Below are 25953 nucleotides of genomic sequence, written 5' to 3' on the forward strand. Positions count from 1 at the left end.
GGTTCTTTAGATCAAACACAAATATTTTTTCTAAGAAACAAGCGTCTTAACTTTTACGGTTATCGAGTAGTTAAAAAAATTAAGCTAATTACTGAACACGTGATAATTCTTAAAGGTCTCTCACACTAATTAACATATTATTAATAAAAACGATGAAAATTATTTCTTTGCGAATTTAACAAACTAAAAGTTCCTGATAATTAACCTAACGACGTGTCGAATTTAACGGAAAACAAAACACGGTGTATATAACGATATTAACGTGAGCGTTTGTGCATTTGGCTACGTATTCAGGGTACCAAGTCAACGTCGCCATCGTTTCGTAAGCGTGTCGTAGCTGCCTCTTTCTATCGCTCTTCTGTAGTGGCGCGACAGAGCCAGTTTCGATCGGCCTCTTAGCGTCATTGATTGTTACTTTGACTAGGCCCTCAGTAGAGTTGTGCCTGCTCGTTCACTGAAAAGACCGCTCCCAACTAGCACGATCGCCGAAGTGTACTAGTTCGTTCCTTTAGGACATTTAGTACAGTAGTACACCGAGAGATTGAGAGACAAATTGTGCCTATGGCATACAGTAAATAAAATAATAAATAAATAAATATTATAGGATTTTACACAGTTTGACTGAGGCCCACGGTAAGCTCAAGAAGGCTTGTGTTGTGGGTACAAACATCCATGACTCAGGAACAAATATCTGTGCTCATCACACAAATAAATGGCCTTACCGGGATTCGAACCCGTAACGCTCGCTCGTACTAGCCAAGAGCTGATCGGCCGTTTTCGCGCGCTCTCGGTCCGAGTCAGTCGGTTCTAGTTCGGTTGTGGTCGGATCACACGGATCGCTCTGCTGTCATTGTCACTTCTCGTCACTTCGCTCCTTTCTGTTGCGCGTGTGTGAGTGTACTAAATGTACTAGAGAGCACAATCATTTGGGAGTAGTTCGGTCTAGTACAGTGCAGAGAAACGTGTCTTTTGTACTATTAGTACATGTACACAAGCCTAGCCTTAGAGTACGACTCCTAGTTCCATTAATGTAATTACGTTACAAGAAACACGGATTAAGTATAGATACACTCTATTTTGCTTGGAACAGTTAATGTTTCTTTAATTCTAAAATAAAGTACCTACTTAAATATTAAACATGTGAAATCGGGTAACTCACGTAAAATTGTCGAAGGTCGCTCGACATGTTTCGCTCCGTAACGAGGAGCATTTTCATTAGGCACGCGCGATGCCGATGGTATCCCGACGCAGACCCCGGAGCAGAGTATCTCCGGCATTTTGAAGAGTAACATTATATAAGGTCCTAATTTATTAGTTGCAGATATTTTAACATATGATACTTTACATTAAAATAATTAACTTTAAATATAAATTAAGAAATCTTTTCATGTAACTTTTTTGATTTCATTTTCCTAACAAAAAAATTAATTATAATTTCGTCTAAAAAAATCATCATGTGCATTATCACATGTCACAATAACACTGTCTGTCATGTCAACAATTGTTTCATAATTGTTTGTTGTAAATGTCGTAAAGGTTCGGCGGGAAAACTGCACATGTCATTGAAGTGGCCAGTTACAGTTAAGTGGTACGTAAAAGAGGTACTAGAATCTGTTCAATGAGTTTTCATTTAATAATCAGATAAACAGGGTGTTTTTACGTAGCAAATTTGTTTTTCCGTTTTCTCCAAAAAAACATCGTAAAAGCTATAATGTTTCACGGTTTAATATACTCCAGAGACCGAGTACTATCAGCTGTAAAAATATCTGCATCTAATAAATTAGGACCTTATATTAGGAATTTTGTAGACAAACTATTTCATTATCTACATTTTCAGATAAGTTTAAGTGTATTTACTCGTAATTTACGTAAAATACATTGTATAAGCTGTATTTTAAATTCTATATTTTACTCAACTTCATTTCTATTAGCATAATCGATAAAAGCAAAATTTTCTGCACCTTTAATCTCTTTTTCATCATTATCCTCTTTATATTCACTTTGATTCAATTCAATCGGAAAAACATTTCCACATGCCAATTTCCCTTTTAAAACTTTGTCATTCCAACCCTCAGTCAATTCTGTTTCACCGTTATAAATCTTTCTACTGGTCCCAAAGGCCCTCTAAGCTACGCTACATCGTTTTCAATTTTAAGTCCTAATTGTATGAAGTCTCATGGGCCGTATATTCACTTAACCGGATTAAATAAATAGAATACGTCGACACCAACGTAAATTGGACGTTTGTGTAAACATACAGTATTTCTTTGAAGTGCCTCTTATCTCCCACAGGCAAATATGTCAGGGTTCTGCGAATCTTTATCTCATGATTACATTTCCATGTTAAGGTTGGTCAAATTCGACGTGTTTTTCGTTAAAAATTGTTTTTTTAGGCGTCTCCTGTGTATCAGTTACAAATGTGAGGAAAATTTAACTTTTATGCTTGACGAATTTTCCTCGTGTTTTCGACATTTTATCACATCTTATTGATCACTGGTTGCTTTTGCAACTTCTTTGTAATTCAAATTGAATTTCCCTCCAATTTTTATCAGAACACTTACTTTATTGGTAGGTTAGTCATTCTTCTCAATTAACATTTGAAATTTTTGGAACTGAACAAAATATTTGTTTCGAGTTTAAAACACAAGTCTCTTTTTCGAGTACTGATTGATATCAATTTCACGGTAAAACGCCTCTGTTAGGTTCGATTGCACGTTCACAGTAAATTGGAGTTCATTTTTTAAACTACAATTGTGACTACATTTTGTTACTCTAAAAATGTTAATTTAGAAATGTGTTGCGCGAACAAATAATGTAAACAATTCAGGTATTTTTATAATTTGTCTTGGACCTATGTAAGAATCTTGATTTTTCTTTGAAAATGTTTAATTTTTTTGAAAACTTAGCTTTTTTTCTCAAAGTATTGATGTCAATTACTCTTGGCATTTTTTTTTCAAGGCAGCCAGGACGTTAGCCGGGAAATTTGAAGACCCGGTTTAGATTATTGGCCTGGTCCGATAGACTTCGTGCTTTTTATTTGCTGTCTTCTTTATTTGAATTTACAATTCAGAATCTTCATTTATATGACATTGGACTCGAAGCGTATTCTAAACTATTTCAGTTAATCACTTATTTCTTTCATAATTCATTTCAGATTTTAGCAAACACCAAAGCTCATGTATACATATGTTTGCAGATAACCTGGGTGGACAGCAACGCAGGCGTGTTGACACAAGGCGTAACATACACAGTGGAGCCTTTGTCCGACGGCCAACGGTTCACGGCTAGGTGAGTTACAAGACGTAGGATATTTGTCTGCGCAAATACAATGGAACATTGGGGACTTACGGCTGAGATGAAATATGAAATCCTCTCATGTAAATCAAATAAACTATCATATCACTTCATGCAACTAAGGTATGTACTATCAGCCGCAAAAGTGCATGGCGAATTTATCAATGAATTTATTCATATTTTATCCATTCACTTTTGCAGCTCATAGTACAATAGTGAAAATAGTTTTCTATCATGATAAATATGCATAAAATTATACTATAGTACAACTAGGTATTGATATTGATATTTATTCACATTTACACCCTACTTAATTATTATTATTTACAACGTAGGTAAAACAAATTAATGAATAGAATAGAATAGAAAACGTTTATTTGGTGAAAATATACAAGTAAAACAACAATAGCCTTAATCTATATACATCTTAAACTAAAGTCACCAAAAAGGATGCCACTCAGCATATGCCAATGGCTAATTGGTATTAGCCACGGCGCTGGTTTTCAGGGCAACCGAGAAAACAGGATGAGATTTCAATATTTTTAAAATTAACCTATGGTGGACGAGGTCGCAATAAATACAATTATAATAGTCCACTTACTCATACATTTAAAAGTAGTATCTACGCAGATTTAATATGCAGTAGTAGAGCAGGCAACATAGCTATTTAAAAACAGAAAATAAATAAAATGAAAGATGAATTGATTTATAAATTAATTTAAATTTAAATTAGCACGATACGTCTGCTTATGTATTAGAAATCTGAAGAGCTGTAAGGTAGTTTTTCATCTAATGTATAATGACGATATTTCTGTTTTCATTGGTTTATTCTGCTGTACCTAGGATTTATTTTAAATGTACTCAAATCTCTGAACACGACAAAGGATAAGTAAGCATGGATTAACTTTGTTTGCAGAAAACTTTTACAAAACGAAAACTCGATAAGACAAAATATTCCAGAGTCTCTCTCAAAATTATTGTTACGCCAAAAGGGATCTAGAACTAACTAGAGATACAAACAAAACAGAGAAAGATATTGGCAAACGAGCTACTGAAATCTAGACAGACAAACTCCAAAAGGGGTATTCTGCAAACACGAGCACAGCTACTACAAGCACAAATACAAATACTAGCAAAAGGGTCGTAGGGCCGTGAATAATTTGCAATACAAACAAAATGAGCAATACAAATGTCTGCTGAACGTTTCTGCATGAAGCTGATTCTGTTTGGTTTAATATTTTATTTTGTTTCGATACGAACTATGGCCTATAATTTCTGAAAGCTAAAAATTACAAATACAATCGGAAATCTTTTAAACTTATCATTTTAGACAGTTCTAATGAAATAATCGATGGAATCAGGCGTTACTTTGCGGAAATCCATGTTAATCGTAAACTAGAACTTTCCTTTGCTAATCCGCGAATAGATAACGTGCAAGTCAATCAGTGCTAACCTGTTATAATTACTTGCGTGTTTTTTACATGCAATTAATTTTCCCACCCTCCCACCGCAAAAATAAAAATAAATACGCAAATAAATATAACAACCCACCACCAAAAATACAAAACTCGACACGTGTTTCGCCTCTCTACGAGGCATCCTCAGGGGCTGATGTTGACGGTCCGAAGTCCCGCAACTGACTGATCATCCCCAGAATGGTCGGCCATATTTATACTTTGTCCACCCCCCCTACCAAGCAAGTTAGATGGAAAAATTCGTAATAACGGCGATGACGCAACATTCAACTGCTCATTAAGGATTAACCCCCTATTGTTGTACCTAATTATCTCCAACTGTTCCAGAACCCCCAAACGCAGCCCTTTCTCACATACATGTAAAACATCAAAAGAACGATTCTCTGATACAGTATGGTCACTCTCTATCAAATGCTTTGCAAAATTGGATCTCTCTGGATGGTTGTGCCTGTATGATGCCATATGCTCCTTATACCTAGTAGTGAAATTGCGGCCCGTTTGGCCCACGTACACTTTGTTTTAATGTTTTAATGTTTTAATGTTTATTTGGGCACAAACGGTACATGTTTCTTATAGCTAAAGTAAATACATAATTTATGAACCAATACAGTTGCCACCACTTAATATATCATTAAAGACTAACTAATACGGTATAACTAAATTTAAAATTAACAACAACAGTCAAATTAGGTCAATGGCTTCATTAATGAGAAAAAAAAAAAGATAAGTAACTATTTCTACACACTACTTAATTACACAATAAAAAAACCGGCCAAGAGCGTGTCGGGCCACGCTCAGTGTAGGGTTCCGTAGTTTTTCATATTTTTCTCAAAAACTACTGAATCTATCAAGTTTAAAACAATTTTCCTAGAAAGTATTTATAAAGTTCTACTTTTGTGATTTTTTTCATATTTTTTAAACATATGGTTCAAAAGTTAGAGGGGGGGGGACGCACTTTTTTTTCCTTTAGGAGCGATTATTTCCGAAAATATTAATATTATCAAAAAACGGTCTTAGTAAACCCTTATTCATTTTTAAATACCTATCCAACAATATATCACACGTTGGGGTTGGAATGAAAAAAAATATCAGCCCCCACTTTACATGTAGGGGAGGTACCCTAATAAAACATTTTTTTTCCATTTTTTATTTTTGCACTTTGTTGGCGTGATTGATATACGTATTGGTACCAAATTTCAGCTTTCTAGTGCTTACGGTTACTGAGATTATCCGCGGACGGACGGACGGACGGACGGACGGACGGACGGACGGACGGACGGACGGACGGACGGACGGACAGACAGACATGGCGAAACTATAAGGGTTCCTAGTTGACTACGGAACCCTAAAAAGGGGTTACAGCTCAAATTATAAAGGTGCAATCTTAAAATTAAAATCTTATTTTATTTGTTCATTTAAAACCAAAAGCACATGATGTTTAAATTTAGTCAAGGAGTCGTTAAATACATCTATGTTTGAGAAAATATCATTATTAAATTTACATGTTCTTATTAAAAAGGAGTTCGATCTATATTTATTTTTGCTGAAGGGAATATGAAATAATTTATCTTTACGTCGTGTGTTCAGGCGGGGAGTTTTAAAGCTAAGTCTACTTAACAAATAAGGGGAGTCGATTAAACTTCTTAAAATTTTATACAAAAATATTTGATCTTTTAATGTGCGCCGGCTTTCGAGCGATACCAGATCCTTCAGGTTTATCGATTGAGTTGACCCAATGTTTTTGTATGTTAAATGTTTTATAAGTTTCTTTTGAATTTTTTCAATACTGTTAATGTAACACTTGTAATTAGGATTCCATACAGATGAACCATATTCCAGAATTGGTCGGACTAGCGAGTTGAAGAGTGTCAGCAATGTGACTGGTTCTTTGAAAGCTTTACAAGTTCTTAAGATGAACCCAAGTAAACCAAAGGCTCTATTTACTATGCTCGTAATATGGCTGCTGAACAATAGTTTGCTGTCCAGATGAATACCCAAGTCTTTAATAGTAGAGACTCTACATAATGGCGTGTTATTTATATGGTAGTCGTAGTAAATAACTTGTTTTTTTCTGGTGAATGTAATTATATTACATTTGTTAATATTTAAGTGCAACTGATTTAATTGGCAGTATGTATGCAGTCGAGTTAAGTCTTCCTGTAACGCATGACAATCAGTTATACTCTTAACTAGTTTTAGTATCTTTTTGTCGTCGGCGTATAAAAGGCAAGTTGAAGATACCAGATGGGATGTCACATCATTTATAAAGACATTGAAAAATAGAGGCCCCAAATGCGATCCCTGAGGGACGCCTGAACTGACAGGGACAAAACTAGAACAGAAACCTTTGATAGCTACAGCTTGACAACGGTCCCGCAGATACGAAGTAACCCATCGCAAGAGATTGCCATGAATTCCGACTGACTCTAGCTTTTGTAAAAGTATAGAATGAGATATTTTGTCAAAGGCTTTAGAGTAATCGGTGTACACAACATCGATCTGGTAACCATCATTCATGCCCGACAAGATTCTATCGACATATTCGCAAAGATTAGTTTCTGTAGATTTTTTATCGATAAATCCATGTTGCTCTTGAACTAACAGTGGTCTGAGAATAGGGAATATTTGATCATAAATTATTTTTTCGAACAATTTAGGTATTGTGTTAAGTTTAGAAATAGGCCTATAGTTCTGTACGTCATGTTTATTTCCGGATTTAAAAACAGGGGTCACAAATGACCGCTTCCACAGTTTAGGCATAACACCTGAATGCAAGGACATGTTGAAAAGCGCAGCTATGGGCGCAGATAGCTGGCTCCGACAGAGTCGCCAAAAGATTGGAGGGATTCCATCAGGACCCGCTCCTTTCCTAGTATCGAGTTTCCTCAGGTACTTACAAACTACATCATGGGTTATGTCAACATTACTTAAATTTACCACGCTGTTATCGACAGAGGAGGTTGACTGACTTTGTTACAAACATCACAGCTCAACTTATAAACCCCAGATTTTTTCCCTTTCTCGATCCTATCTTTGCCGTTACAAAGCTTGGAGTGCAAAGTGTTATTTGTCCTATTTAAAGGCCACAGGAATGCCGTTTGACTTCAAAATCTTATAAATGTCCTCTGACACTTTGCCAACATAAGTAATGCTCGCTTGACACCTCTTAACCGGTTCAGAAGGACGTGCCGCATACAACATATTGTTAACCATAACCATTCGCTTCTTTCTGATGATGCCATCAACGATTGATTTATCATAACCGTTCGAAACTGCCAAGTGGTAAATATTGTCCAATTCGGCTCGATAGTGTTCTTCAGAAAGAGGCACAGACAACATCCTATGCACATAACAGTGAAAAGCGGCCAACCTATGCTGCCAAGGGTGTGTAGAAGAAGCTGGTATAACTGTATCAGTATGTGTAGGCTTGCGGTAAATTTGAAATTGATGGCTATTATTAACTCTAGTAATGGTCAAATCTAGAAAATTCAATGACTTGTCTTGCTCTAGTTCCTTCTTAAACTTGATCTTTTGATTTTTACTATTAAGCCCAGTAACAAATTCATCCAGCAGGTCCATACTCCCCGTCCAACAAATAATCAAATCATCTACGTATCTGAAGTAATACAATATATTATCATTCCTTGCAATATGCTGGTTCTCAAAGTGGTCCATAAAGATATCCGCCATTAAAGGACTCAGTGGAGAACCCATGGCTAAACCATCACTTTGCAAATAATACTGTCCCCCGAATCTAAAATAATTATGTTTCATACATATAGCAGTTAGATCTATCAACTCATCTACCTCCCCTGGAACGTTTACACGTTGCTTTTCAAAAAGGTCCCTTAGAATATCCAAAGTCTCCCCATACGGCACATTTCGTAGAGAGGCGAAACACGTGTCGAGTTTTGTATTTTTGGTGGTGGGTTGTTATATTTATTTGCGTATTTATTTTTATTTTTGCGGTGGGAGGGTGGGAAAATTAATTGCATGTAAAAAATACGCAAGTAATTATAACAGGTTAGCACTGATTGACTTGCACGTTATCTATTCGCGGATTAGCAAATGAAAGTTCTAGTTTACGATTGAGTTCTAATGAACACAAGTTAAATTATAATCTATTGAAATTATTTCAACTTGTGCTGTCTTAAAGTAGTCACACTACTATGTATATAAATTAAAACCGAAATAAATTACACATATGAAAGAAAAAGTGACCAAGTCCTCTGGTTCTGGTGGCTGGTTCGATTCCAGCCGCAGGCACCAGAGGACTTGGTCACTTTTTCTTTCATATGTGTAATTTATTTCGGTTTTAATTCATTTTAGACAGTTTAGAGAAATCGGCCACTAGATCACGAGCATCAATAAATATGTTTTTTTTTATGGGATAGGAGGCAAACGAGCAGACCGGTCACCTGGTGGTAAGCGATCACTACCGCCCATGGACATTCGAAACACCAGAGGTGTTTTCAGATTGAGACTTTGCCAGGATTAATGTTGCAGCATTATTAATGTTATTGCCTGAATTTTTGACATTTGAGGGCAATGATTTTTTGCTGCAATATTAGTATTACTGTAAAAAACTAATGATAAATTCAAAATAAATTTAAGTTTTCTAAATAGCTCAAAGATCGTTTTGGTTGCCCAAACTCAATGTCAAAATTGACTTCGGTTCGGGATTTTTGACATTTGTAACGGGAATGCCAGCAGTTGGGAAGAATATCGTTCAAAATTCGTGTAGCATTCCTTGCAGTAAAACTGATGTAGCTTGCATATGAATAGTATCTTTATCTGCTCATACTAATTGCCACTGTAAAATTCATGAAATGCAATTAGGGATCGTCTTATAATGCCTATTACTTATTCATGTGCATGAGATAGTTGATAACCAAGATCATCATCCTCTTGCCCTTATACCTGTTCCATACATTTATACCATCCGTCATCTCATCATTAACAGAACTTGCCTACGTTTCTTAGTAATGTCATGTTGTTTTTATTTATTGTATATGTCATATATATGTATGTATGTGTATTTAAGGTATATTTAATTATGCAAATGGTATGTATGTGTGTTTTTGTTGTTTTTCTCTATATTTTTGTTCTTGCACTACCTGTTAGCTTTCTTTCTGTTCTATGTTTTCAAGCTACCCAAAGGTTGTCTGGAAGAGATCGCTTTTTAGCTATAAGACCGCCAGTTCTTACCTAGTTATACTCTCACTTAACATTATTTATAATGTTACATGTAAAATGGTGCAATAAGGAATATTTTACTTACTTACTTTATAGGCCATCCACCTCTTGCACAATGTCAAGGATCATAGCAAAATGCCTTAAATTATCTAATTTGATAAACAGAATCGACCGCTGTAACCCTTTGAAGGTCCATGTTTAATTTGGATTGGGTAGTATTAATATGTCTCCCTAAATGGGAAGCATTATATGGAACTTTAAAGTAAGTTTAATTAACATTGGAACGTGAATTTTAAACACAAATCAGATTATTTGTAAATCAATAATTGGTTGTTTGGTACGGCTTTGATGGACCCTCCATTTCTAAGTCTTAGGGCCGGTTGCATCAAACCGTCTGTCACCGTTAAAGCGTTCGTTAAATTTGATTGTATGGGAAGTTCCATAGACGTCGGCTGCGTGACGATGATGTGTCTGTCAAATGTGGTTGATGCAACTGGCCCTTAACTAGAATCAGGTAAATAATTCGCTTAGTAGGTAGATGCAAGCATGTTTCCGTCTTACGCCGTGTCTTGCGTGAGCGACGGTCGCGCGACCGTCGCCATCGCGTCTCATACTTCCATATCGATAAGGTTTGATTTCGTATGCGTCGCATCGCCGTCGCGCGACCATCGTGCGACCGTCACCCACGCAAGCCACTGCGTTACCTTTTTATGAATGTGGCATTGAGAAGTAAACAAGAATAAAGTGGAATAAATTCTGTCTTTGGTAGGGACACTTTTGCCTTTGAGTGAGTCAGAGCGTAGGAAGTAGTGAATTCATATTAGAAAAATCTTTTTGATTATAAACTTCGTAGCATCGTTTGCAGACATTTATATTTAATTTAATATATTATTAGTGCGTTAACAAGGTGGACTGATGACCTGGTGAAGGTCGCAGGAGTCCGCTGGATGCGGGTGGCGCAGGACAGGTCATTGTGGCAATCTTTGGGGGAGGCCTATGTCCAGCAGTGGACGTCTTTCGCCTGATATGATGATGATGATGATGATGATTAGTGCGTTCAACGATCTTTAATACTAAACCTTACAATTTTCAATTTCCCCAATAGAGATCTGTCAAAAAGACTAATCTCAATCAAATGAGGAATTTAATTAAACGAAAACGCAAAGTACGGACTTCATTGGCGCTAAGCTTGCACACTGAATTTGATCGAAATAGAATCTAGATTAATGCAAATGTTGCAAACGCTCCTTCTATATCTTGAATAGTAGCTGTAGAAGTATTTACTGTAGACAATTCTGGGAAAGCTAAAGAAAACTAAATACTTACTTAGGGACTTTTTAAAACTTTATATTATTTGGCGTCAACTTGTAGCCTAGTCAATAAACAAGTGTCTTCAGCAGAATAGCTTTATATGTGTATCTAAAGAAAATAAACAATTTGATACTTAAATTAGAGACATTTCAAAAATAAAACACTATAATTGGTACCAATTAGCATAATCAAATTATTCTAATGAATCCCGAGGTTCCTGGTTCGAATCCTGATAATGGCATTTGTTCATGTGTGATTAATAATTAATGATGTAAATAAACTTTCATTAGAAGATTAATTATTAATCACACATGAACAAATGAAATAATTCATCTTTATTATTAACAGAAATAACACTTTCTATATATTTGTGTTAGGTATAGGCATGCAATAATTGCTACAACTCTTTACATGATTAATTTCTTTGTATTTCTTAAGTTTACGTTTCAATAAATGTCGGACTATGTCGTGTAACACTAACGCCACTAAATTATACATCATTTAAATCATGAAATGAATTAATCATAGACTTGTCAAGATATAAGGCAAAGTGTGCTTTTAATAGAAGCAAAATGCAAAGCAAGTTTATCAAAATACGATCTAAATTAATGCAGATTTTGCACCCGGATTCATAATATGGGACTTTCTTAAACTAAAGGGTTCTTCGCAGAAAGGGCATGGTTCTGCAGCATAATACTATGAAATGAGATGAAATGAAATATTTATTTTCCAAGTAGGCATATTACAATGCGCTTATGAACGTCAAATAAAACTACGCCGGCTCTAACCCTACGCCTCAGCCTCGAGAAGATTTCAGTCCTCCCTCAGTTGGAGGGGGGACTGAAATCTTCCACTATGGGATCCACTATGGGACCGGCAAGAAACTCGTATTTAGAGAGCGGACAAGCCGCCGGCGAATGTGTCGCAATTGGTAGCATAGAGTATATTGAATAGTATAAGATTTTCGATTGCAGCGCCATGTATTGTTCCTTATAGCACATAAAGGATTTAATTTTTTTATCATCGGGGTCGAATCAGCTCCTGATTCTGAGAAGAATGAGCCCAAACACGGCCAGATCTGGTGAAATTCGATATTCGAGATTTAATTTGGAAAACGCCCAGCTACGAAAGATATTATTATCGTGAGCGTTTCGTGATTGTTTGTCTATGCACACTGTAGTGATAAAAAGGTTTCTATCGCACTTGAATCATAAACACCCTTTGGACATATAACGCCACAAGTTATTATACCTTCATTAGTATGGTCAAAGCACTTTGCATCAAACACAACGTAAATATTTTATAACTTTATCATATTTTGATACGAAATTTAATGGTTCCTGCATTTAAAATTGCTGTTTGCTTACGAAATCGTGGATTGGTTCAATATTTTTATTTTTTTATAGCTGAGGGATATTGACACTATAAATTTAATATGAATTAATATTTACTACAAATGTTTTGCAAAAACTTTCTTGTTTAAAAGTTATCGTTATTAACGTTTTACGCCAATTCATCATCGTTAAGATAATAAATACAGGATTCTCAGCAAAATGCTGTGTTACTTTTTTTCATGTAAGTATGTGTTATTGGTCAAAAATTGTACCATCACACAAAATTACTGTTTTATTTTTTAATACATATAAGTGAGTGTGTTTAGTAAAAAGTCCCACTTTATCGGTTACCATTAAGGCGAGATTTACTTTTATCTTAATATGAATAAACTGACAAAGCGGCTTTATAAAAATCGACAAAGTGGGACGTTTTCCATGCACACTCACATAAGTGCCTTTGGAGAATAACATTAGCCAAGGAAAAATGTAGCCTAGAAGATTTTCTTTCATCTCTAAATAATAAACGAAATTTTTAGTTATTGAAAGTGACAGAGATCAACTTTTGTGTTCCAAGAACCTACAATAATTAGGTACGTGATATGACAGAAACTTCTGTGATTTACAATTTTTATCAATAGTTGACATCCTCTCTGTAGAATCCTTTATTTTTGACAATAAAACAATATTTTTGTTCCCAGGTCAATAATAAAAATGTCACCAAAGCAGGAACACCATAACCAAACGTTCACCTGTCAAGCGCAGAACACAGCCGATCGGGCTTACCGCGCCGCTAGCATTCAAATTGAGGTAAGTTATATTTTTTTTTCTTTTATAAATAAAAACACTAATATATTGTGAAATTTACCAAGTCTTCCGAATTCTTTATTAAAGTATAAATAGTTTATCCATACTAATATTATGAATGGGAAAGTGAGTGTGTCTGTTTGTTTGTCCGTCTTTCACGGCAAAACGGAGCGATGAATTGACGTGATTTTTTACGTGGAGATAGTTGAAGGGATGGAGCGTGACATAGGCTACTTTTTGTCTCTTTATGCGCGAGCGAAGCGTAGTTTAAAAAATATATCGAAAGTAAGGTTAGTACAACTTAGTTAACTCTTAAATCTAAAATATAATAAGGAATTGTACTAAATGATGCTGGCAGCATTACCGTGCCTTATCATTCTCACCAGCTCTTCGGTCACCATTTATTATGTCTAGATTAATAATAGATTGTGACGTCGACTATATATGTACCCAACATCTATATTCATTTGTTCGTCGCTTCCAAACTAGACTGCTCCCACGATGATGTGCACAGGTGCTTTACTGAGTTGAATTATTTGCTACAGTGTTTAACAGATCTTGTTTGTTTTATATCTTAAGCACTGTCTATGATGTTGGTTTTCTCATGACCTAGCATCGTTTCGAAAGAATCCACTTTTATTGGGTTTATCAAAGCCAAGTTCTGATTGTTGACATTAGTTATTCTTGAAGCATAAGAATATCGTAGAATATCGTTTCTGTCGATAAAACCTCATGTAGTTGCCTCGTTTTATTTTTTTCCTCTTAAATAAATTGTAATTTTACATCTAGATTGTGTGTTACTGGAGCTATAAAATATTTACTTATCTATTATCAATCTGTCAGTAATTGCTCAATGTCAAAAATACTCGTAGGTCGAATGATTCAATATTTCGTATAATAATGTTTTTACAAATAATTATCTTTAATGAAAATGTTTGTGTCTTTATACTCAAGAAAAGTACCTAAATACTTTCAAAAACATCAAAGTATCAACTTTATCTCACAAAAGTATCAAAAACGCTTGTTAAAAGTTAACTTACTTACCAGATCATAGTTACAAATATTGTCAAAGGCCTGAATCATGTTAATAAATATTCAGATTTATCTTCAAAGAATAATTCAAATCTTTAGACCTAAAATGTAAACAAAGTTGAGTAAAAGGCACATTATTTTATGAATATGCTAGTAGAATCTTTGATTCAAAATCTGCTTTTTGAAATTTAGCTTTATCTTCTGAAGTCTTGAGTCTTAGCTCAGGAAAGTTTTTGATCTATGTTTTAATCTTGTCAAAGAAGTCTTTGAAAACATTATACGTTTGTTTAATAACAGTTAAAATCTTGTTTATTCTATTTTTTACATTTATTTCAATTTCTTTTGAGTTATAATAAATCTTTGATTTATTATGCACACAATCTCTGAGTTTAGTATGTACATAACAATATCAACATCATAGTCAAATTCGAAGCTCTGTTTGGTACCTATCTAGGGTTCCGTATCAAAAAGGTACAACCGGAACCCTTATGATGCGACTCTGTCCGTCTGTCTGTCCGTCTGTCACATTATTAAATATCTCGAGAACTACTAATGCTATCAACTTTAAATTTGGAATAGTTGCGATCATTGTGAACCTCTACAAATAGAAAGTTTGTTTTTTATTTATTTATTTTAATTGTAGAAAATGGCTAAAATGAAAGGGGGCAAACTGTAAATTTAAAGTTACTGGGCCAAGTGGGGGTATCTTTAGAAACTGTACATACCAAAACTATTTTTTATATTTTTTTGTTGTGGAAAAAAATTTTTTTTTGAAGGAAAATGTAAAAAAATACCGTTCCCAAAAATTGAGTCTTGAGGGATTAGGCAAGTCTGTAGAGTTATATGAATGACATTTGGTGATTTAACTATTGAAAGTTAGTACGGAACCCTCAGTGGGCGAGTCCGACTCGCACTTGGCTTGTTTTATTTATCTTTAAGATGAGCAAAACTTTTTTCAATGAGGGATATATTCGTAGCGAATCAGTTTCTTAGACGCTCGATATCCAAATAGTAGTACACTAAACAAAGAATTCTAATTTATTTTTAAAGACAGTTTTTGTAAGCATTTGGTCGTTTTATTGTGACTTTTAGTGACAAACATAACAATCTATTTGAATTAATTCATGTTGCTAATGTTAAAACAGTAATTATTCCGATTATAAGCTTCGTACAAGCTCCAAATAGCTTATGAAGTAACTTCACAGAACTCAACTTTAATCTCAACATGTTTGACTTAATTCTTAGTACAAAGATAAAACTTGTTCATAATGTTAATGTACTTTTAGCTGGTAATCTTTTGTAGAACATTGAAGGAAAACAGAACACTTAAAAAGAGGAATTCAAGGAAATACATACCATGTATAAATAATTTATTATCACACCAGCCCGTAAAGATTTTTTCGTTCCGCAAATACGGATGAAAATATGTGCATTTTATCCACAAGATTACTAAAAGTACATAAATAATGCTTGTTCATGTTAGTCGAGAGAGTGACAATTGAAGTGGTAGTTTTGAATGATACAATAAGAATAAGAATAAGAATAAGAAAACATTTATTGACACACAAATAAAAATTGAACATTTACACAATATTTTTATATTAAAAAATAAAATAGACAACTAGCATGCATGTCAAAAGGAACGGGCTCAGCATGTTATGCTGCGCAGCCATTTTGTTACAAATTGACGGCGCAACGCTGATTTTCAGTCCGTCCCCTTTTCTGAACCTCATTAACAACTATGCGGTGTAGGTATGTATTTAATATAATACTCTTTATTGCACATCTCACATAGTTTACAAGTAATGCACAAGAAACAAAAACAAATTAAACAGAGGTAACAACCAGGCGGTCTTATCGGCTTAAGATTAATGATAAAGTATGATGATATCAATTTGTTTTTTTTTTGTTATTTGCTATTCGACCATATTTTTAACTTCTCATAAACAGAATTGTTTATCTCCAAACCTACTACCTCTACAGACAGACTTCCTCCTAACTACACTGTTTACAATACACACAAAAAACAGACTTTGGGAAAAAACGCTACGCAGAAGGCCAGAAGTTCCTAATATTGTGGAGTTCTCTACCTACCTAAAAGGTCCCTATGCGTCATCCATAAAGACCCTTTTGATATGCATGTATAAAGTATTTTATACTCTCCGTAAAAAGCACAGACACTGTAAACAGAGACTTCGTCGTATTCCGTATTCCGACCTCGCGCTGCCCTTTCTTGCCCGCTTTTTTCCACCCTACACAAAAAGCTATGAAGTATCTAAAAGAATAGTGGTCGATAAAGTAACAAACTCAAAGTATGGACCATTATTGATTGCTTTCTTATTTCATGGAATGGATTATACTTATTGCATGTATGCGTACAGTTGAAATAAATACCTCTATATTCCATGAAATTATTTCTACAATTATTTTTCCCCTTTTAAAATCTGTTGCTATTTATTATAATCGAGATCGAATACATTATAATCTGTTGCTTAGTTTAGAATTAAATGGGCTCTTTGTAAAAATCATATTTTTTATATGTTGCTTTAGATATTTTAAAAAAATCTGTAAAATCTCGCTTTTATCACCCGACAAAAAACGGAACTGTGGAAAGATTTTACAGAACATTGTTGATTTAACCTATCATGAATATTGAAGATAGATAAATAAACTGTTGTTTTCATCATTATTGGCTTTTTGGTTAAAGAAGGACTTCCATCAAAACCATAATAAAATAGTACAATAAAATTGATTGATACAGGTCAGTGAACTCTCTCTTCTTTCTGATATCATCTTTAACAACCAAAAGTAACCTTAAAAGCGATTGGTTGGATTAAACGTCTCACAATCGATCTTGCTAGAATCTATTATTCATACCTGACTTACTTTTAAGGCGCAACGACCCGAAGTGTATCTTGGCCTCCAATAAAAAGACCGCCATGCTTCTCTGTTTATAGCCGTTCTGCCCAGTCGAAATCACTGCTTAGCCTAGCAGCCAAATGACAATCGTTGACGCTAGACGCCGAAACACGGTCTGGCCCTGTCATGCCAATAGAGAAAAGCGATAGAGATAGCTAATTAGGATAACGATATTATCTTAAACATTTGTACATTTGGTTACGTACATTAGTCACGATTTTATGACATGTTCCATTTATTCACAATGCAAGTTCAAGTGTCAGTCTATCTCTAAATAAGTGTTACTTTCCCGATATATGCATAGATATTTTCATTTGCAGCTGTAGTTCAAACAAACACTTAATCAAGTCGTGACTCACGTTACTTTTACGTGGATTCACCCACCCTGAGTTTGAGAAGATAGTTTTTCATTTCGTCTCTCCAGTATATTATTCAAGTATCTTAAACCACTTGTATTTAAAAATACGCTCTCCAGAATATCCGACATTCTTCCATCCTAATAACACAATGGTATATCCTTTTCACCCTATTTAGAATCAGAAATAAAATTGTACCGGAAATCCTTTTAGCGTATATCCTGATTTTGTTTACGTATTTTTTGCTAAGTTCACAAGATATGTTTGGTTAACGAGAAACAGTTTTAAAAGCGTAAATAAACGTTAAAGTTAAACAAATATTGAAGTCGAAACCAATTTGTATGCAAGGGAAAATATTAGCGGAACGAGAAACATTCACATAAACGAACTGTAAATATTTGCAATTTAGAAACACTAAGTCATAATGGAATGATAATAAAAGAAAAAAAAATCACATAAAAACTTAATCAAAGAATCCTTAATTTGGCAAAAATAGACATGGTCGTGAGTTCAAGCTTCTTTAATGCTCAATAGTTTTAATGATACTTTCAAAGAAAAATACAAAAACAGGGTAAACAGTCATGTTCGAACATTGTCTTAAACTTACTTTCTCGGGTTAAAAAGTAAATTGATTCCTGTAACCATGAAATATTTACCAAGCATCCACATTAAATTTGCCTGCTCTAAAATTCCTACTTCCTCAACAGGCAATCGTAAGACACCCCAATACAAAGTTCTTATAAAATATTGAGACAGAATTCGACATGAACCCGAGGTCAAAGGATGAACTTTCACCCAAGAAGATAGAATACAAAATCGATTGCTGTATGATGAAGAATGATAAAGAATGAAAGGATAAAGAGAAGGGAACAAGGTTCATTTTGAACAACTTTCTGAAGATTGTAAACATGGTCGTAGAATTTGCTGCATATGATGAAAATTTCTTTCCCTTTTTTACTTCCGATGAAAAAACGGGCTTATGAGATGAAATGTTCAGGTTTATTTGTTTGTTTGCTTCTGATATGTAGTTTATAATAAAGAATATTGAAATTTATTTAGGATCTGTGCGTAAATATTTTCTTTGTGAAGGTTTTGATATTTTTTACACTTTTGCTAAGGATTTTTAGACTTTTAGTGAATTATTGGTTTTAGGGACACTTCCTGATGGGAAGTATTTTAGTAATGTAATCAAAAAATATTTCTTGTTGAAATAAGAAATATTGTATTTAATAATCAATAGACTAACTTCGTTCTACCTGTGACTTTGTCTGCGTGTATGGATGACGATGAAGATGACTAATATAAAAAAATGCAAAACTATCTCCATATAATATTTCCTTTTAATAGAGTTGATGGTGTACGTAGTATACAAAGAGACAGATTTAGATTCGCATTCATATTATCAAAGACTTATCTGAAAATGAACAAAAGTACATTGTTTAATATAAAATTTAATCATCTTCTGAAAATCGTTTATTCCAAAAATTTCTTACCAATAAAGGAATATCAGATATTCCTCTTATATTCCTAATTCTGCAAGAAGCTTATTTCGCTGTACACCCTTATGTGTACAAAAGGGACGTATGATTTATGTTTCAATAAAATAGAGTGTTGGCTATAAATTTCACTTGAGTTGTCAATGGTGGGCAGTTTTATTATCAATATTGTATTTATGTGGGTAGTCATTCATGGCAAAATGCATGTTAATATGAGTTAGGGTAGTTTTTTAAGAAAATTTATTTAATCTACTGAGTTATACATAGTATAAATACATATCTTAGGCGATGAAGAAAGAAATAATTATGCCATCTTTTCTAATGACAGAAATGGTATGACAAACTATTATATCACTATATTCGTTTTTTAAAAATGCCGCCTCAAACACCCACGACACTAAAGTTAAACTCGACAAAGTAGGTAATTCTAAATAGTAATCTAATATTGTCAATTTGTCACATTTTTAATCGAAAGCACACGTCATAAAATTTAATACCGTTATTGACAAAGAGTGAGTTTTTGTCATTTCAAAACGTCACGGAGAATGTATCCATGTTATTTTCGGTTCTACCAAGTAACCGTTTGAGACCGAGCCGACGTAACAATCATTATGGCACCTTGGCAATCGAAAAGCAGAGCAGCTTTGTCGCACCACTATAGAAGAACAATAGCGATAGCTAGCTAGGCCTTTGATTTTTAAATTGTCCACCCCACTGTTTTTTTGTAAAAATATTTATGTATTTTTTACGCGATTCATGCTAAAAATCGCGAGATCTTTCGATCCTGATAGGAGAAAAAAAATGTCCCAAGATTTCCATACATTTTCAAACCTGTTACCGCCATACAAAATGTATTAAAAATGGTAACGGAATGGGAAAAAAACCTTGGGACACTTTTTTTTCCTATTGGAATTGAACGAGCTCGCGATTCTGAGTGGAAACCATATAAAAATTTCCAAATAAAAAATAGGGTGGGGAGAACGTTGAAAAAAAAAATGGCCCAGTTACGATATGCTTACACGATTGTAACGTTAGTGGGTACCCCTGGCGGTCAAACATGTTAGCGTGATATAGCCTGTCACGTCGCTGTCCTTTTCGCAGTTTGTGTAAGTGCAAGAGGGACGTACCGACGTGATAGGCTATCACACTAATGTGTTAGACCCGCTGTTCATTTTTCTATACAATAAAAGTCACATTTCTAATCAAAACCACGTGATAAAATAACATTATCGACAAACGGACCGCGATAAAACGGTACGTCGATGGCGCGATAAAAATTATTGTCGCCCCAAAGAGGAAATTACTATTCTATACACGGATGTAAGGGATTGGATAATACTGGGATGGGGATAAAATATAAATGAGGTTAGAAATATGCGTTTCACCTTGCGTTTTACTGTTTGTTTATATTAAAACAGTTGGGTAAAGGGTGATGGACAGATAGTTTTTGAGACAGATAATTTTTGAGACGAAACGACTAGCGAATTTTATATCCATACTAATATTATAAATGGGAAAGTGTGTGTCTGTTTGTTTGTCCGTCTTTCACGGCAAAACGGAGCGATGAATTGACGTGAATTTTTAAGTGGAGATAGTTGAAAGGATGGAGAGTGACATAGGTTACTTTTTGTCTCTTTCTAACGCGAGCGAAGCCGCGGGCAAAAGTTAGTACTATATAAAATATGTAATAAATATTTCTGGTATTATTATAAGTATTGAATGAAAAACGGATTTCATACATTTTTTTTTACTCTTATTAACTGGTAATTCTGTTGTTTAAAAGTATAGTTATAAAACTGCGTAAAAATAAAGTTCCATTCTCCAGCAAGAAAATAGAATTAGTCATGTATATAAAATCGATAAATTAGTTACCTACAAGAAAACATACATAATTTTATATGAATATGACAATTAAAAAATAGTATTTTATGCAACTGGTGGTTAAAAGAGGTCAAAAAAGGTGAGTGGCGTGGGTAACAATTTGAGGCGAAGCCGAAAATTGTTAATAAAGACGCCACGAGCATTTTTTGACTCAGTTAAACACCGTTGCATACAATACTTTTTCTACGACCAAGCACTTATTTTTAAAGAAAATTATAAATCAACAAATACCTACTTTCAGTCATCTTAGTTATCTAGTGGACCGCCTACCATTTTGAATATGCAGTTTGAGTGCAAACATGAAAATAAAACTGTCTATGGTATGGTTCTTTGAAGCCTGGCCACTAAGACGAATCGAGCCGAGTTGAATCGAGTTCTCATACATTTGAATGCGATTCGACGCGTCACCAATGAACGCAGCAGAAAACGAAGGAGTCTCGACTCTGCGAATTGGTTTGTTAAGTTGGTAGCAATGTATTTACTGAACTGTAACCAAGCCCCCCTAATAAAAATTCGTGTAAAATGCATATACTCATCCTTGACTTCCTTATGACTTAGATAATGTATTGAAAAAGGATGGATATATGCTAGTTATTGCTCTTTTTGGTAGGTGGTCCCTGGTTTTGTGTTAGCTAGGGATGTTACTTTGTCGATTCAATTATCGATAAAATATGCACTTACTTACGTTCTCACCTTAAAAATAATATAAACGTTATATATATAAAAGTAACGAAAACATACAATATTGATATAAACATTTCATTTGGATTATTATGTGGCTTTTTGGCTATGAAAGTCATATATTCATACATTCTTGCCTTCTTGGCTAACCGTACCTACTGATTGCAAATAAATGGTTTGTTTATGTACTTACCTACATAAACGGTCACTTCTCTTCTCTTACCAAGTCCTAATATTACATTATCATACCTATATCTCTGATCATAGGTCTGTATGCCTCCCTTTTTCTGTAACGTGAATGAAAAGGACGGCATGTTGTCTATGACTATATTTCTATGATAGTGTAATATCGGCCTAAATAGTTTGTAAAAAATAGAAGATGGGAGATACGAGTATAAAACAAATAAATACATTCTTCTCTCCTCCTTACGCAAAGACCTAAGTAATTTAATTCGTGTAGCATCCCTCTATTAATTTCTAGTCCACCACTCAAGAATCTACTTATACTTACCTCAATAATATTTTCTCTATCAAATAGAAAATAAAACAAAACGGCAGTGTAGGTACCAAAATTTATTATTTCAATAGTTTCACCTATTTTTAGTTTCTTTTTAATAATGTTTGAGAATTTCTGGAAAACTAAAAAATACTATAAGTTTAATTCACTAGAAATGTTACATTACCATTTACCCAGTCTGTGATACCTGATCATCATTAATCATTTTTATGTCCTTTTCAATGCAAGAATGTCAATAGAGTTAATGTCGGGACGTCGATAAAAATGACACATCACTAGTACAAAAACATAACCTAAAAACAGTTTGGAGAAACTTCAGAACAGAATTTAACATGGTAGTAGTTATTATTTAAACTATGAAAAGATCGTATTTTATGCTTTGTTTAGATCCTACAAATAATAGTATCAATAACTGACCGAAATTCACTAATGAAACACAACAGGTTCTTGGGAGTTTTCTTTTCTCCATGTACGTGAATTACAGTCCTTAATCACACAAGCCATAATCACACAAGGAACTTGAACACATCACAAATAAGAATTTAGCAGGATCATCAACTATCTATCAGGAATAAACACAATTAAATTAAAAATCGGCCAGACGACCGCCGAGATATTTGATCTAATATAATATGATTATGTACAATTGTCAAAGGTAGACACCTGGGGAGACATCTGGGGGCCTGCTCCATTTCAGCTTCTTGGCCTTCTTTTTGGTGGAGTCTTGGGAGTAAAGGAACCGCGAGCATGGCACCTTGAACTTCGTGTTTCCGGTCTTCTTCTTCGGAAATCTAAGAAATATATAAAGTTGAATTTGTAAAATAGCTAAATAACAAGAGAATCATAACAAAGAACAATAATCATTGATGGCGTTTTTAAGGTATGAATATTGATAGGTTATTATTGCAAGGTCGATAAAACACATCACATCACTATGCTAAAAAACATAACCTTTCCGAGTTTGAGAAAACTTCCAAAAAATATGCAAAAATCTATAGAGAATTGAATAAGATTTGAATTGTATAAACTACTAATATGTACGTTTATATTTCTGCCAGGTCGTATCAATAAATATTATCAAAAACTCAAGAAACTTACCGATGAAATGATATAACCTCTTGCGTGTTTTCTTTTCTTCCTGAATGTGATTTGCAACACTTGATCACACAAGCCATAGTCAGAAATGAAACTTGGAACTATCACAAATATACACTGAGCTATTTTTTCCACGATCTATCAGAAATCCTCACAAAATAAATAAATATCGTCAAGACGACCATTGAAGTCGCGCTAAAAACTCGAACCAATATAATACGACTATGTACAGTTGTCAAAAATGGAGACCGAGTGTGAAATGACAAACGTATATTTAATTTTGCCGTATAATAAATGGACCCCAGGTCCGTTTTGACATCAGCATTTAGGGACAACCTTCGAGAAAACGAAAGAAGTTGTGGAATATTGTCTCATTCGCTCATATAAAAAAGGTAATAGTGTGGTGTGAGTAAGATACATGTCACCGAGCTCTTATTTTAGCATGGCTTCCATGCTTTAGTTATACTTCCGTGACTGTAACAGCTATATCGTGCTACTGCTACTAAATGTTTTCAGGGTATAGACTAGATAGACTTGTCCTGACATCTTTTATGTAGGGTTTTAAAGTTCTATGCACGACCTTGTAACTCACGAATAACAGTACGGGAGTAGAAAAATATATTAAAATCCATTTTACACGTATAAAAAAAGTTGAACATCTGCATCTTTTGCTCTGTCAAGCTAAGTGCAACACTGTTTTCAAAACCATAACTTTTACGAACTAAAACACTAAACTGCTTACTTTAAACTTGACAATCACCAAAGACACTTTCGAGAAGCACTAAAGTGCTTTTTGTAAAAACGTCATGTGCAAGTTGAAAATGTCTTCAGAAGTTTTCTTCAATAGTTTATTCATTCAGTTGTGCAAAATGTTGCTAGTTTTGTGAAGTCTTGGGACGAAATTTGGTAAACTTTAGTAATGAAGGGTCTCTTTTTGACGTAATTGCATAATTTGGTTAGTTTAGATCCTAATTAACACAAACTGTGTGTAATGACACCGTGAATCATGTTATAGAAACATTATAAATAAATATAAATAAAATAAATAAATATTGGGGGACACCTTACACACATCAATCTAGCCCCAAACTAAGCAAAGCTTGTATGGGTGCTAGGCGACGATATACATAAATAAATAAATAAATAAAATTTATTCAATAACTAAATATAACATTTCCATATCCATGCTGGCTTCTCTTTGTAAGTATTCAAGATACTTGTATTAAGAGATAACCGCTCTTCCGCAAAAATTAACAATATCAGTAAAAGATTACATACATACTACATTACAAAATTAAATACTTGTGTGTGCGTGTGTTACCTACATACATACTTATATAGATAAATAAATACATAGAAAACATCTATGACTCAGGAACAATCTGTGTTCATCACACAAATAAATGCTGTTACCGGGATTCGAACCCGGGACCGCGTTTTAGCAGGCAGGGACACTACCAACTACGCCAGACTGGTCGCCATTATGACTTGTAATTGTTATAAAAACTAATATTCATTTAGTTAGATTCATAAAAGTAGGTTATGTTTATGTTAAATTGGATGGACACATCGAGTAAACTCATATTGTTAGTATCCAGATCAAAATTGGATTTACACGATAGGACCTTCAAACCTTAAAGAAAAGACCGTACACCCATCTTAAAGGCCGGCAACACACATGTGTTCAGGGGGGTTACCATGACGTGCTAAAGCCGTTCAGTTTAGGTTGAGAGAGAGGGACGGAGCTATGTAACTGCTATAACTGTGTCCCTTTCTCTCAACCTAAACTGAACGTCTTTAGTACATGGTAACCCCCCAGGTGTTTTTTTCTATATCGATCAGCATCGAGCCGCATTTTATGTATGAGAAATTCGGACGTCGTCGGACCGATGTCCCATACATTACAGGCGCCATCTTGGATTTTTTCCATTGAAATCCTTCCGACATTCGGTATCGGATCGGATAATGTGAAAACGGACTTACCATCAAGTGTCTGTCTGCTTGCTTGCCTACTATCTCATAAAAATACACCTATTCTGCTACCTGAGCCGTATCTAGTAATCCTATTCAACTGGATCGTTACCAAAAATAAGGCCCGTATCTTTATCATGTATTTTTCGGTGCCGTAAAATAACAACCCTTTTTACAGGCTACCCAATTACTTTTTATGATCAGATGGCCAGATATTACCGGTCATACCATTGACCGTATTTTTATCTGTTTTTATATAAAGATTCTTAATAGGAAATATAAAAGCGATTGTATTTGAGTTATGTGTTCATAGTAGGTTTTCTTTGTAGTGTTATTAAGGTTTCTATATTTTTAGAGAACTACTAATATTTGACTCTTATGTCATGTCGGTAAATAATATTTTAGTAGTAGTAGTAGTAGTAGTAACTCTTTATTGTACAAAAACACATTAAAAATAACATACATTGAGATGCGAAGTACAAAGGCGAACTTATCCCATAGAGGGATTTCTTCCAGTTAACCTTCAACAATCAACGTTTAGGTAATAATATCTGTTATAGAAAGCAGTTTCGACTTTTTTACAGTATTAGT

At 34.3% G+C, this 25953-nt stretch overlaps 1 protein-coding gene across 1 annotated transcript in view; it reads left to right on the plus strand.

Moving 5' to 3' along the window:
* LOC125236980 (irregular chiasm C-roughest protein-like) overlaps positions 1-25953 on the plus strand; it is a 168406-nt gene that overhangs the window by 111596 nt on the left and 30857 nt on the right. The window contains exons 7-8 of the mRNA XM_048143895.1: positions 3197-3288; positions 13309-13417. Coding sequence (XP_047999852.1) covers positions 3197-3288; positions 13309-13417 — 201 coding nt within the window. The remainder of the gene's footprint in view (positions 1-3196; positions 3289-13308; positions 13418-25953) is intronic.

The sequence above is a fragment of the Leguminivora glycinivorella genome, chromosome 20 (assembly GCF_023078275.1).
Source record: "Leguminivora glycinivorella isolate SPB_JAAS2020 chromosome 20, LegGlyc_1.1, whole genome shotgun sequence".
NCBI classification, from domain to species: Eukaryota; Metazoa; Arthropoda; class Insecta; order Lepidoptera; family Tortricidae; genus Leguminivora; species Leguminivora glycinivorella.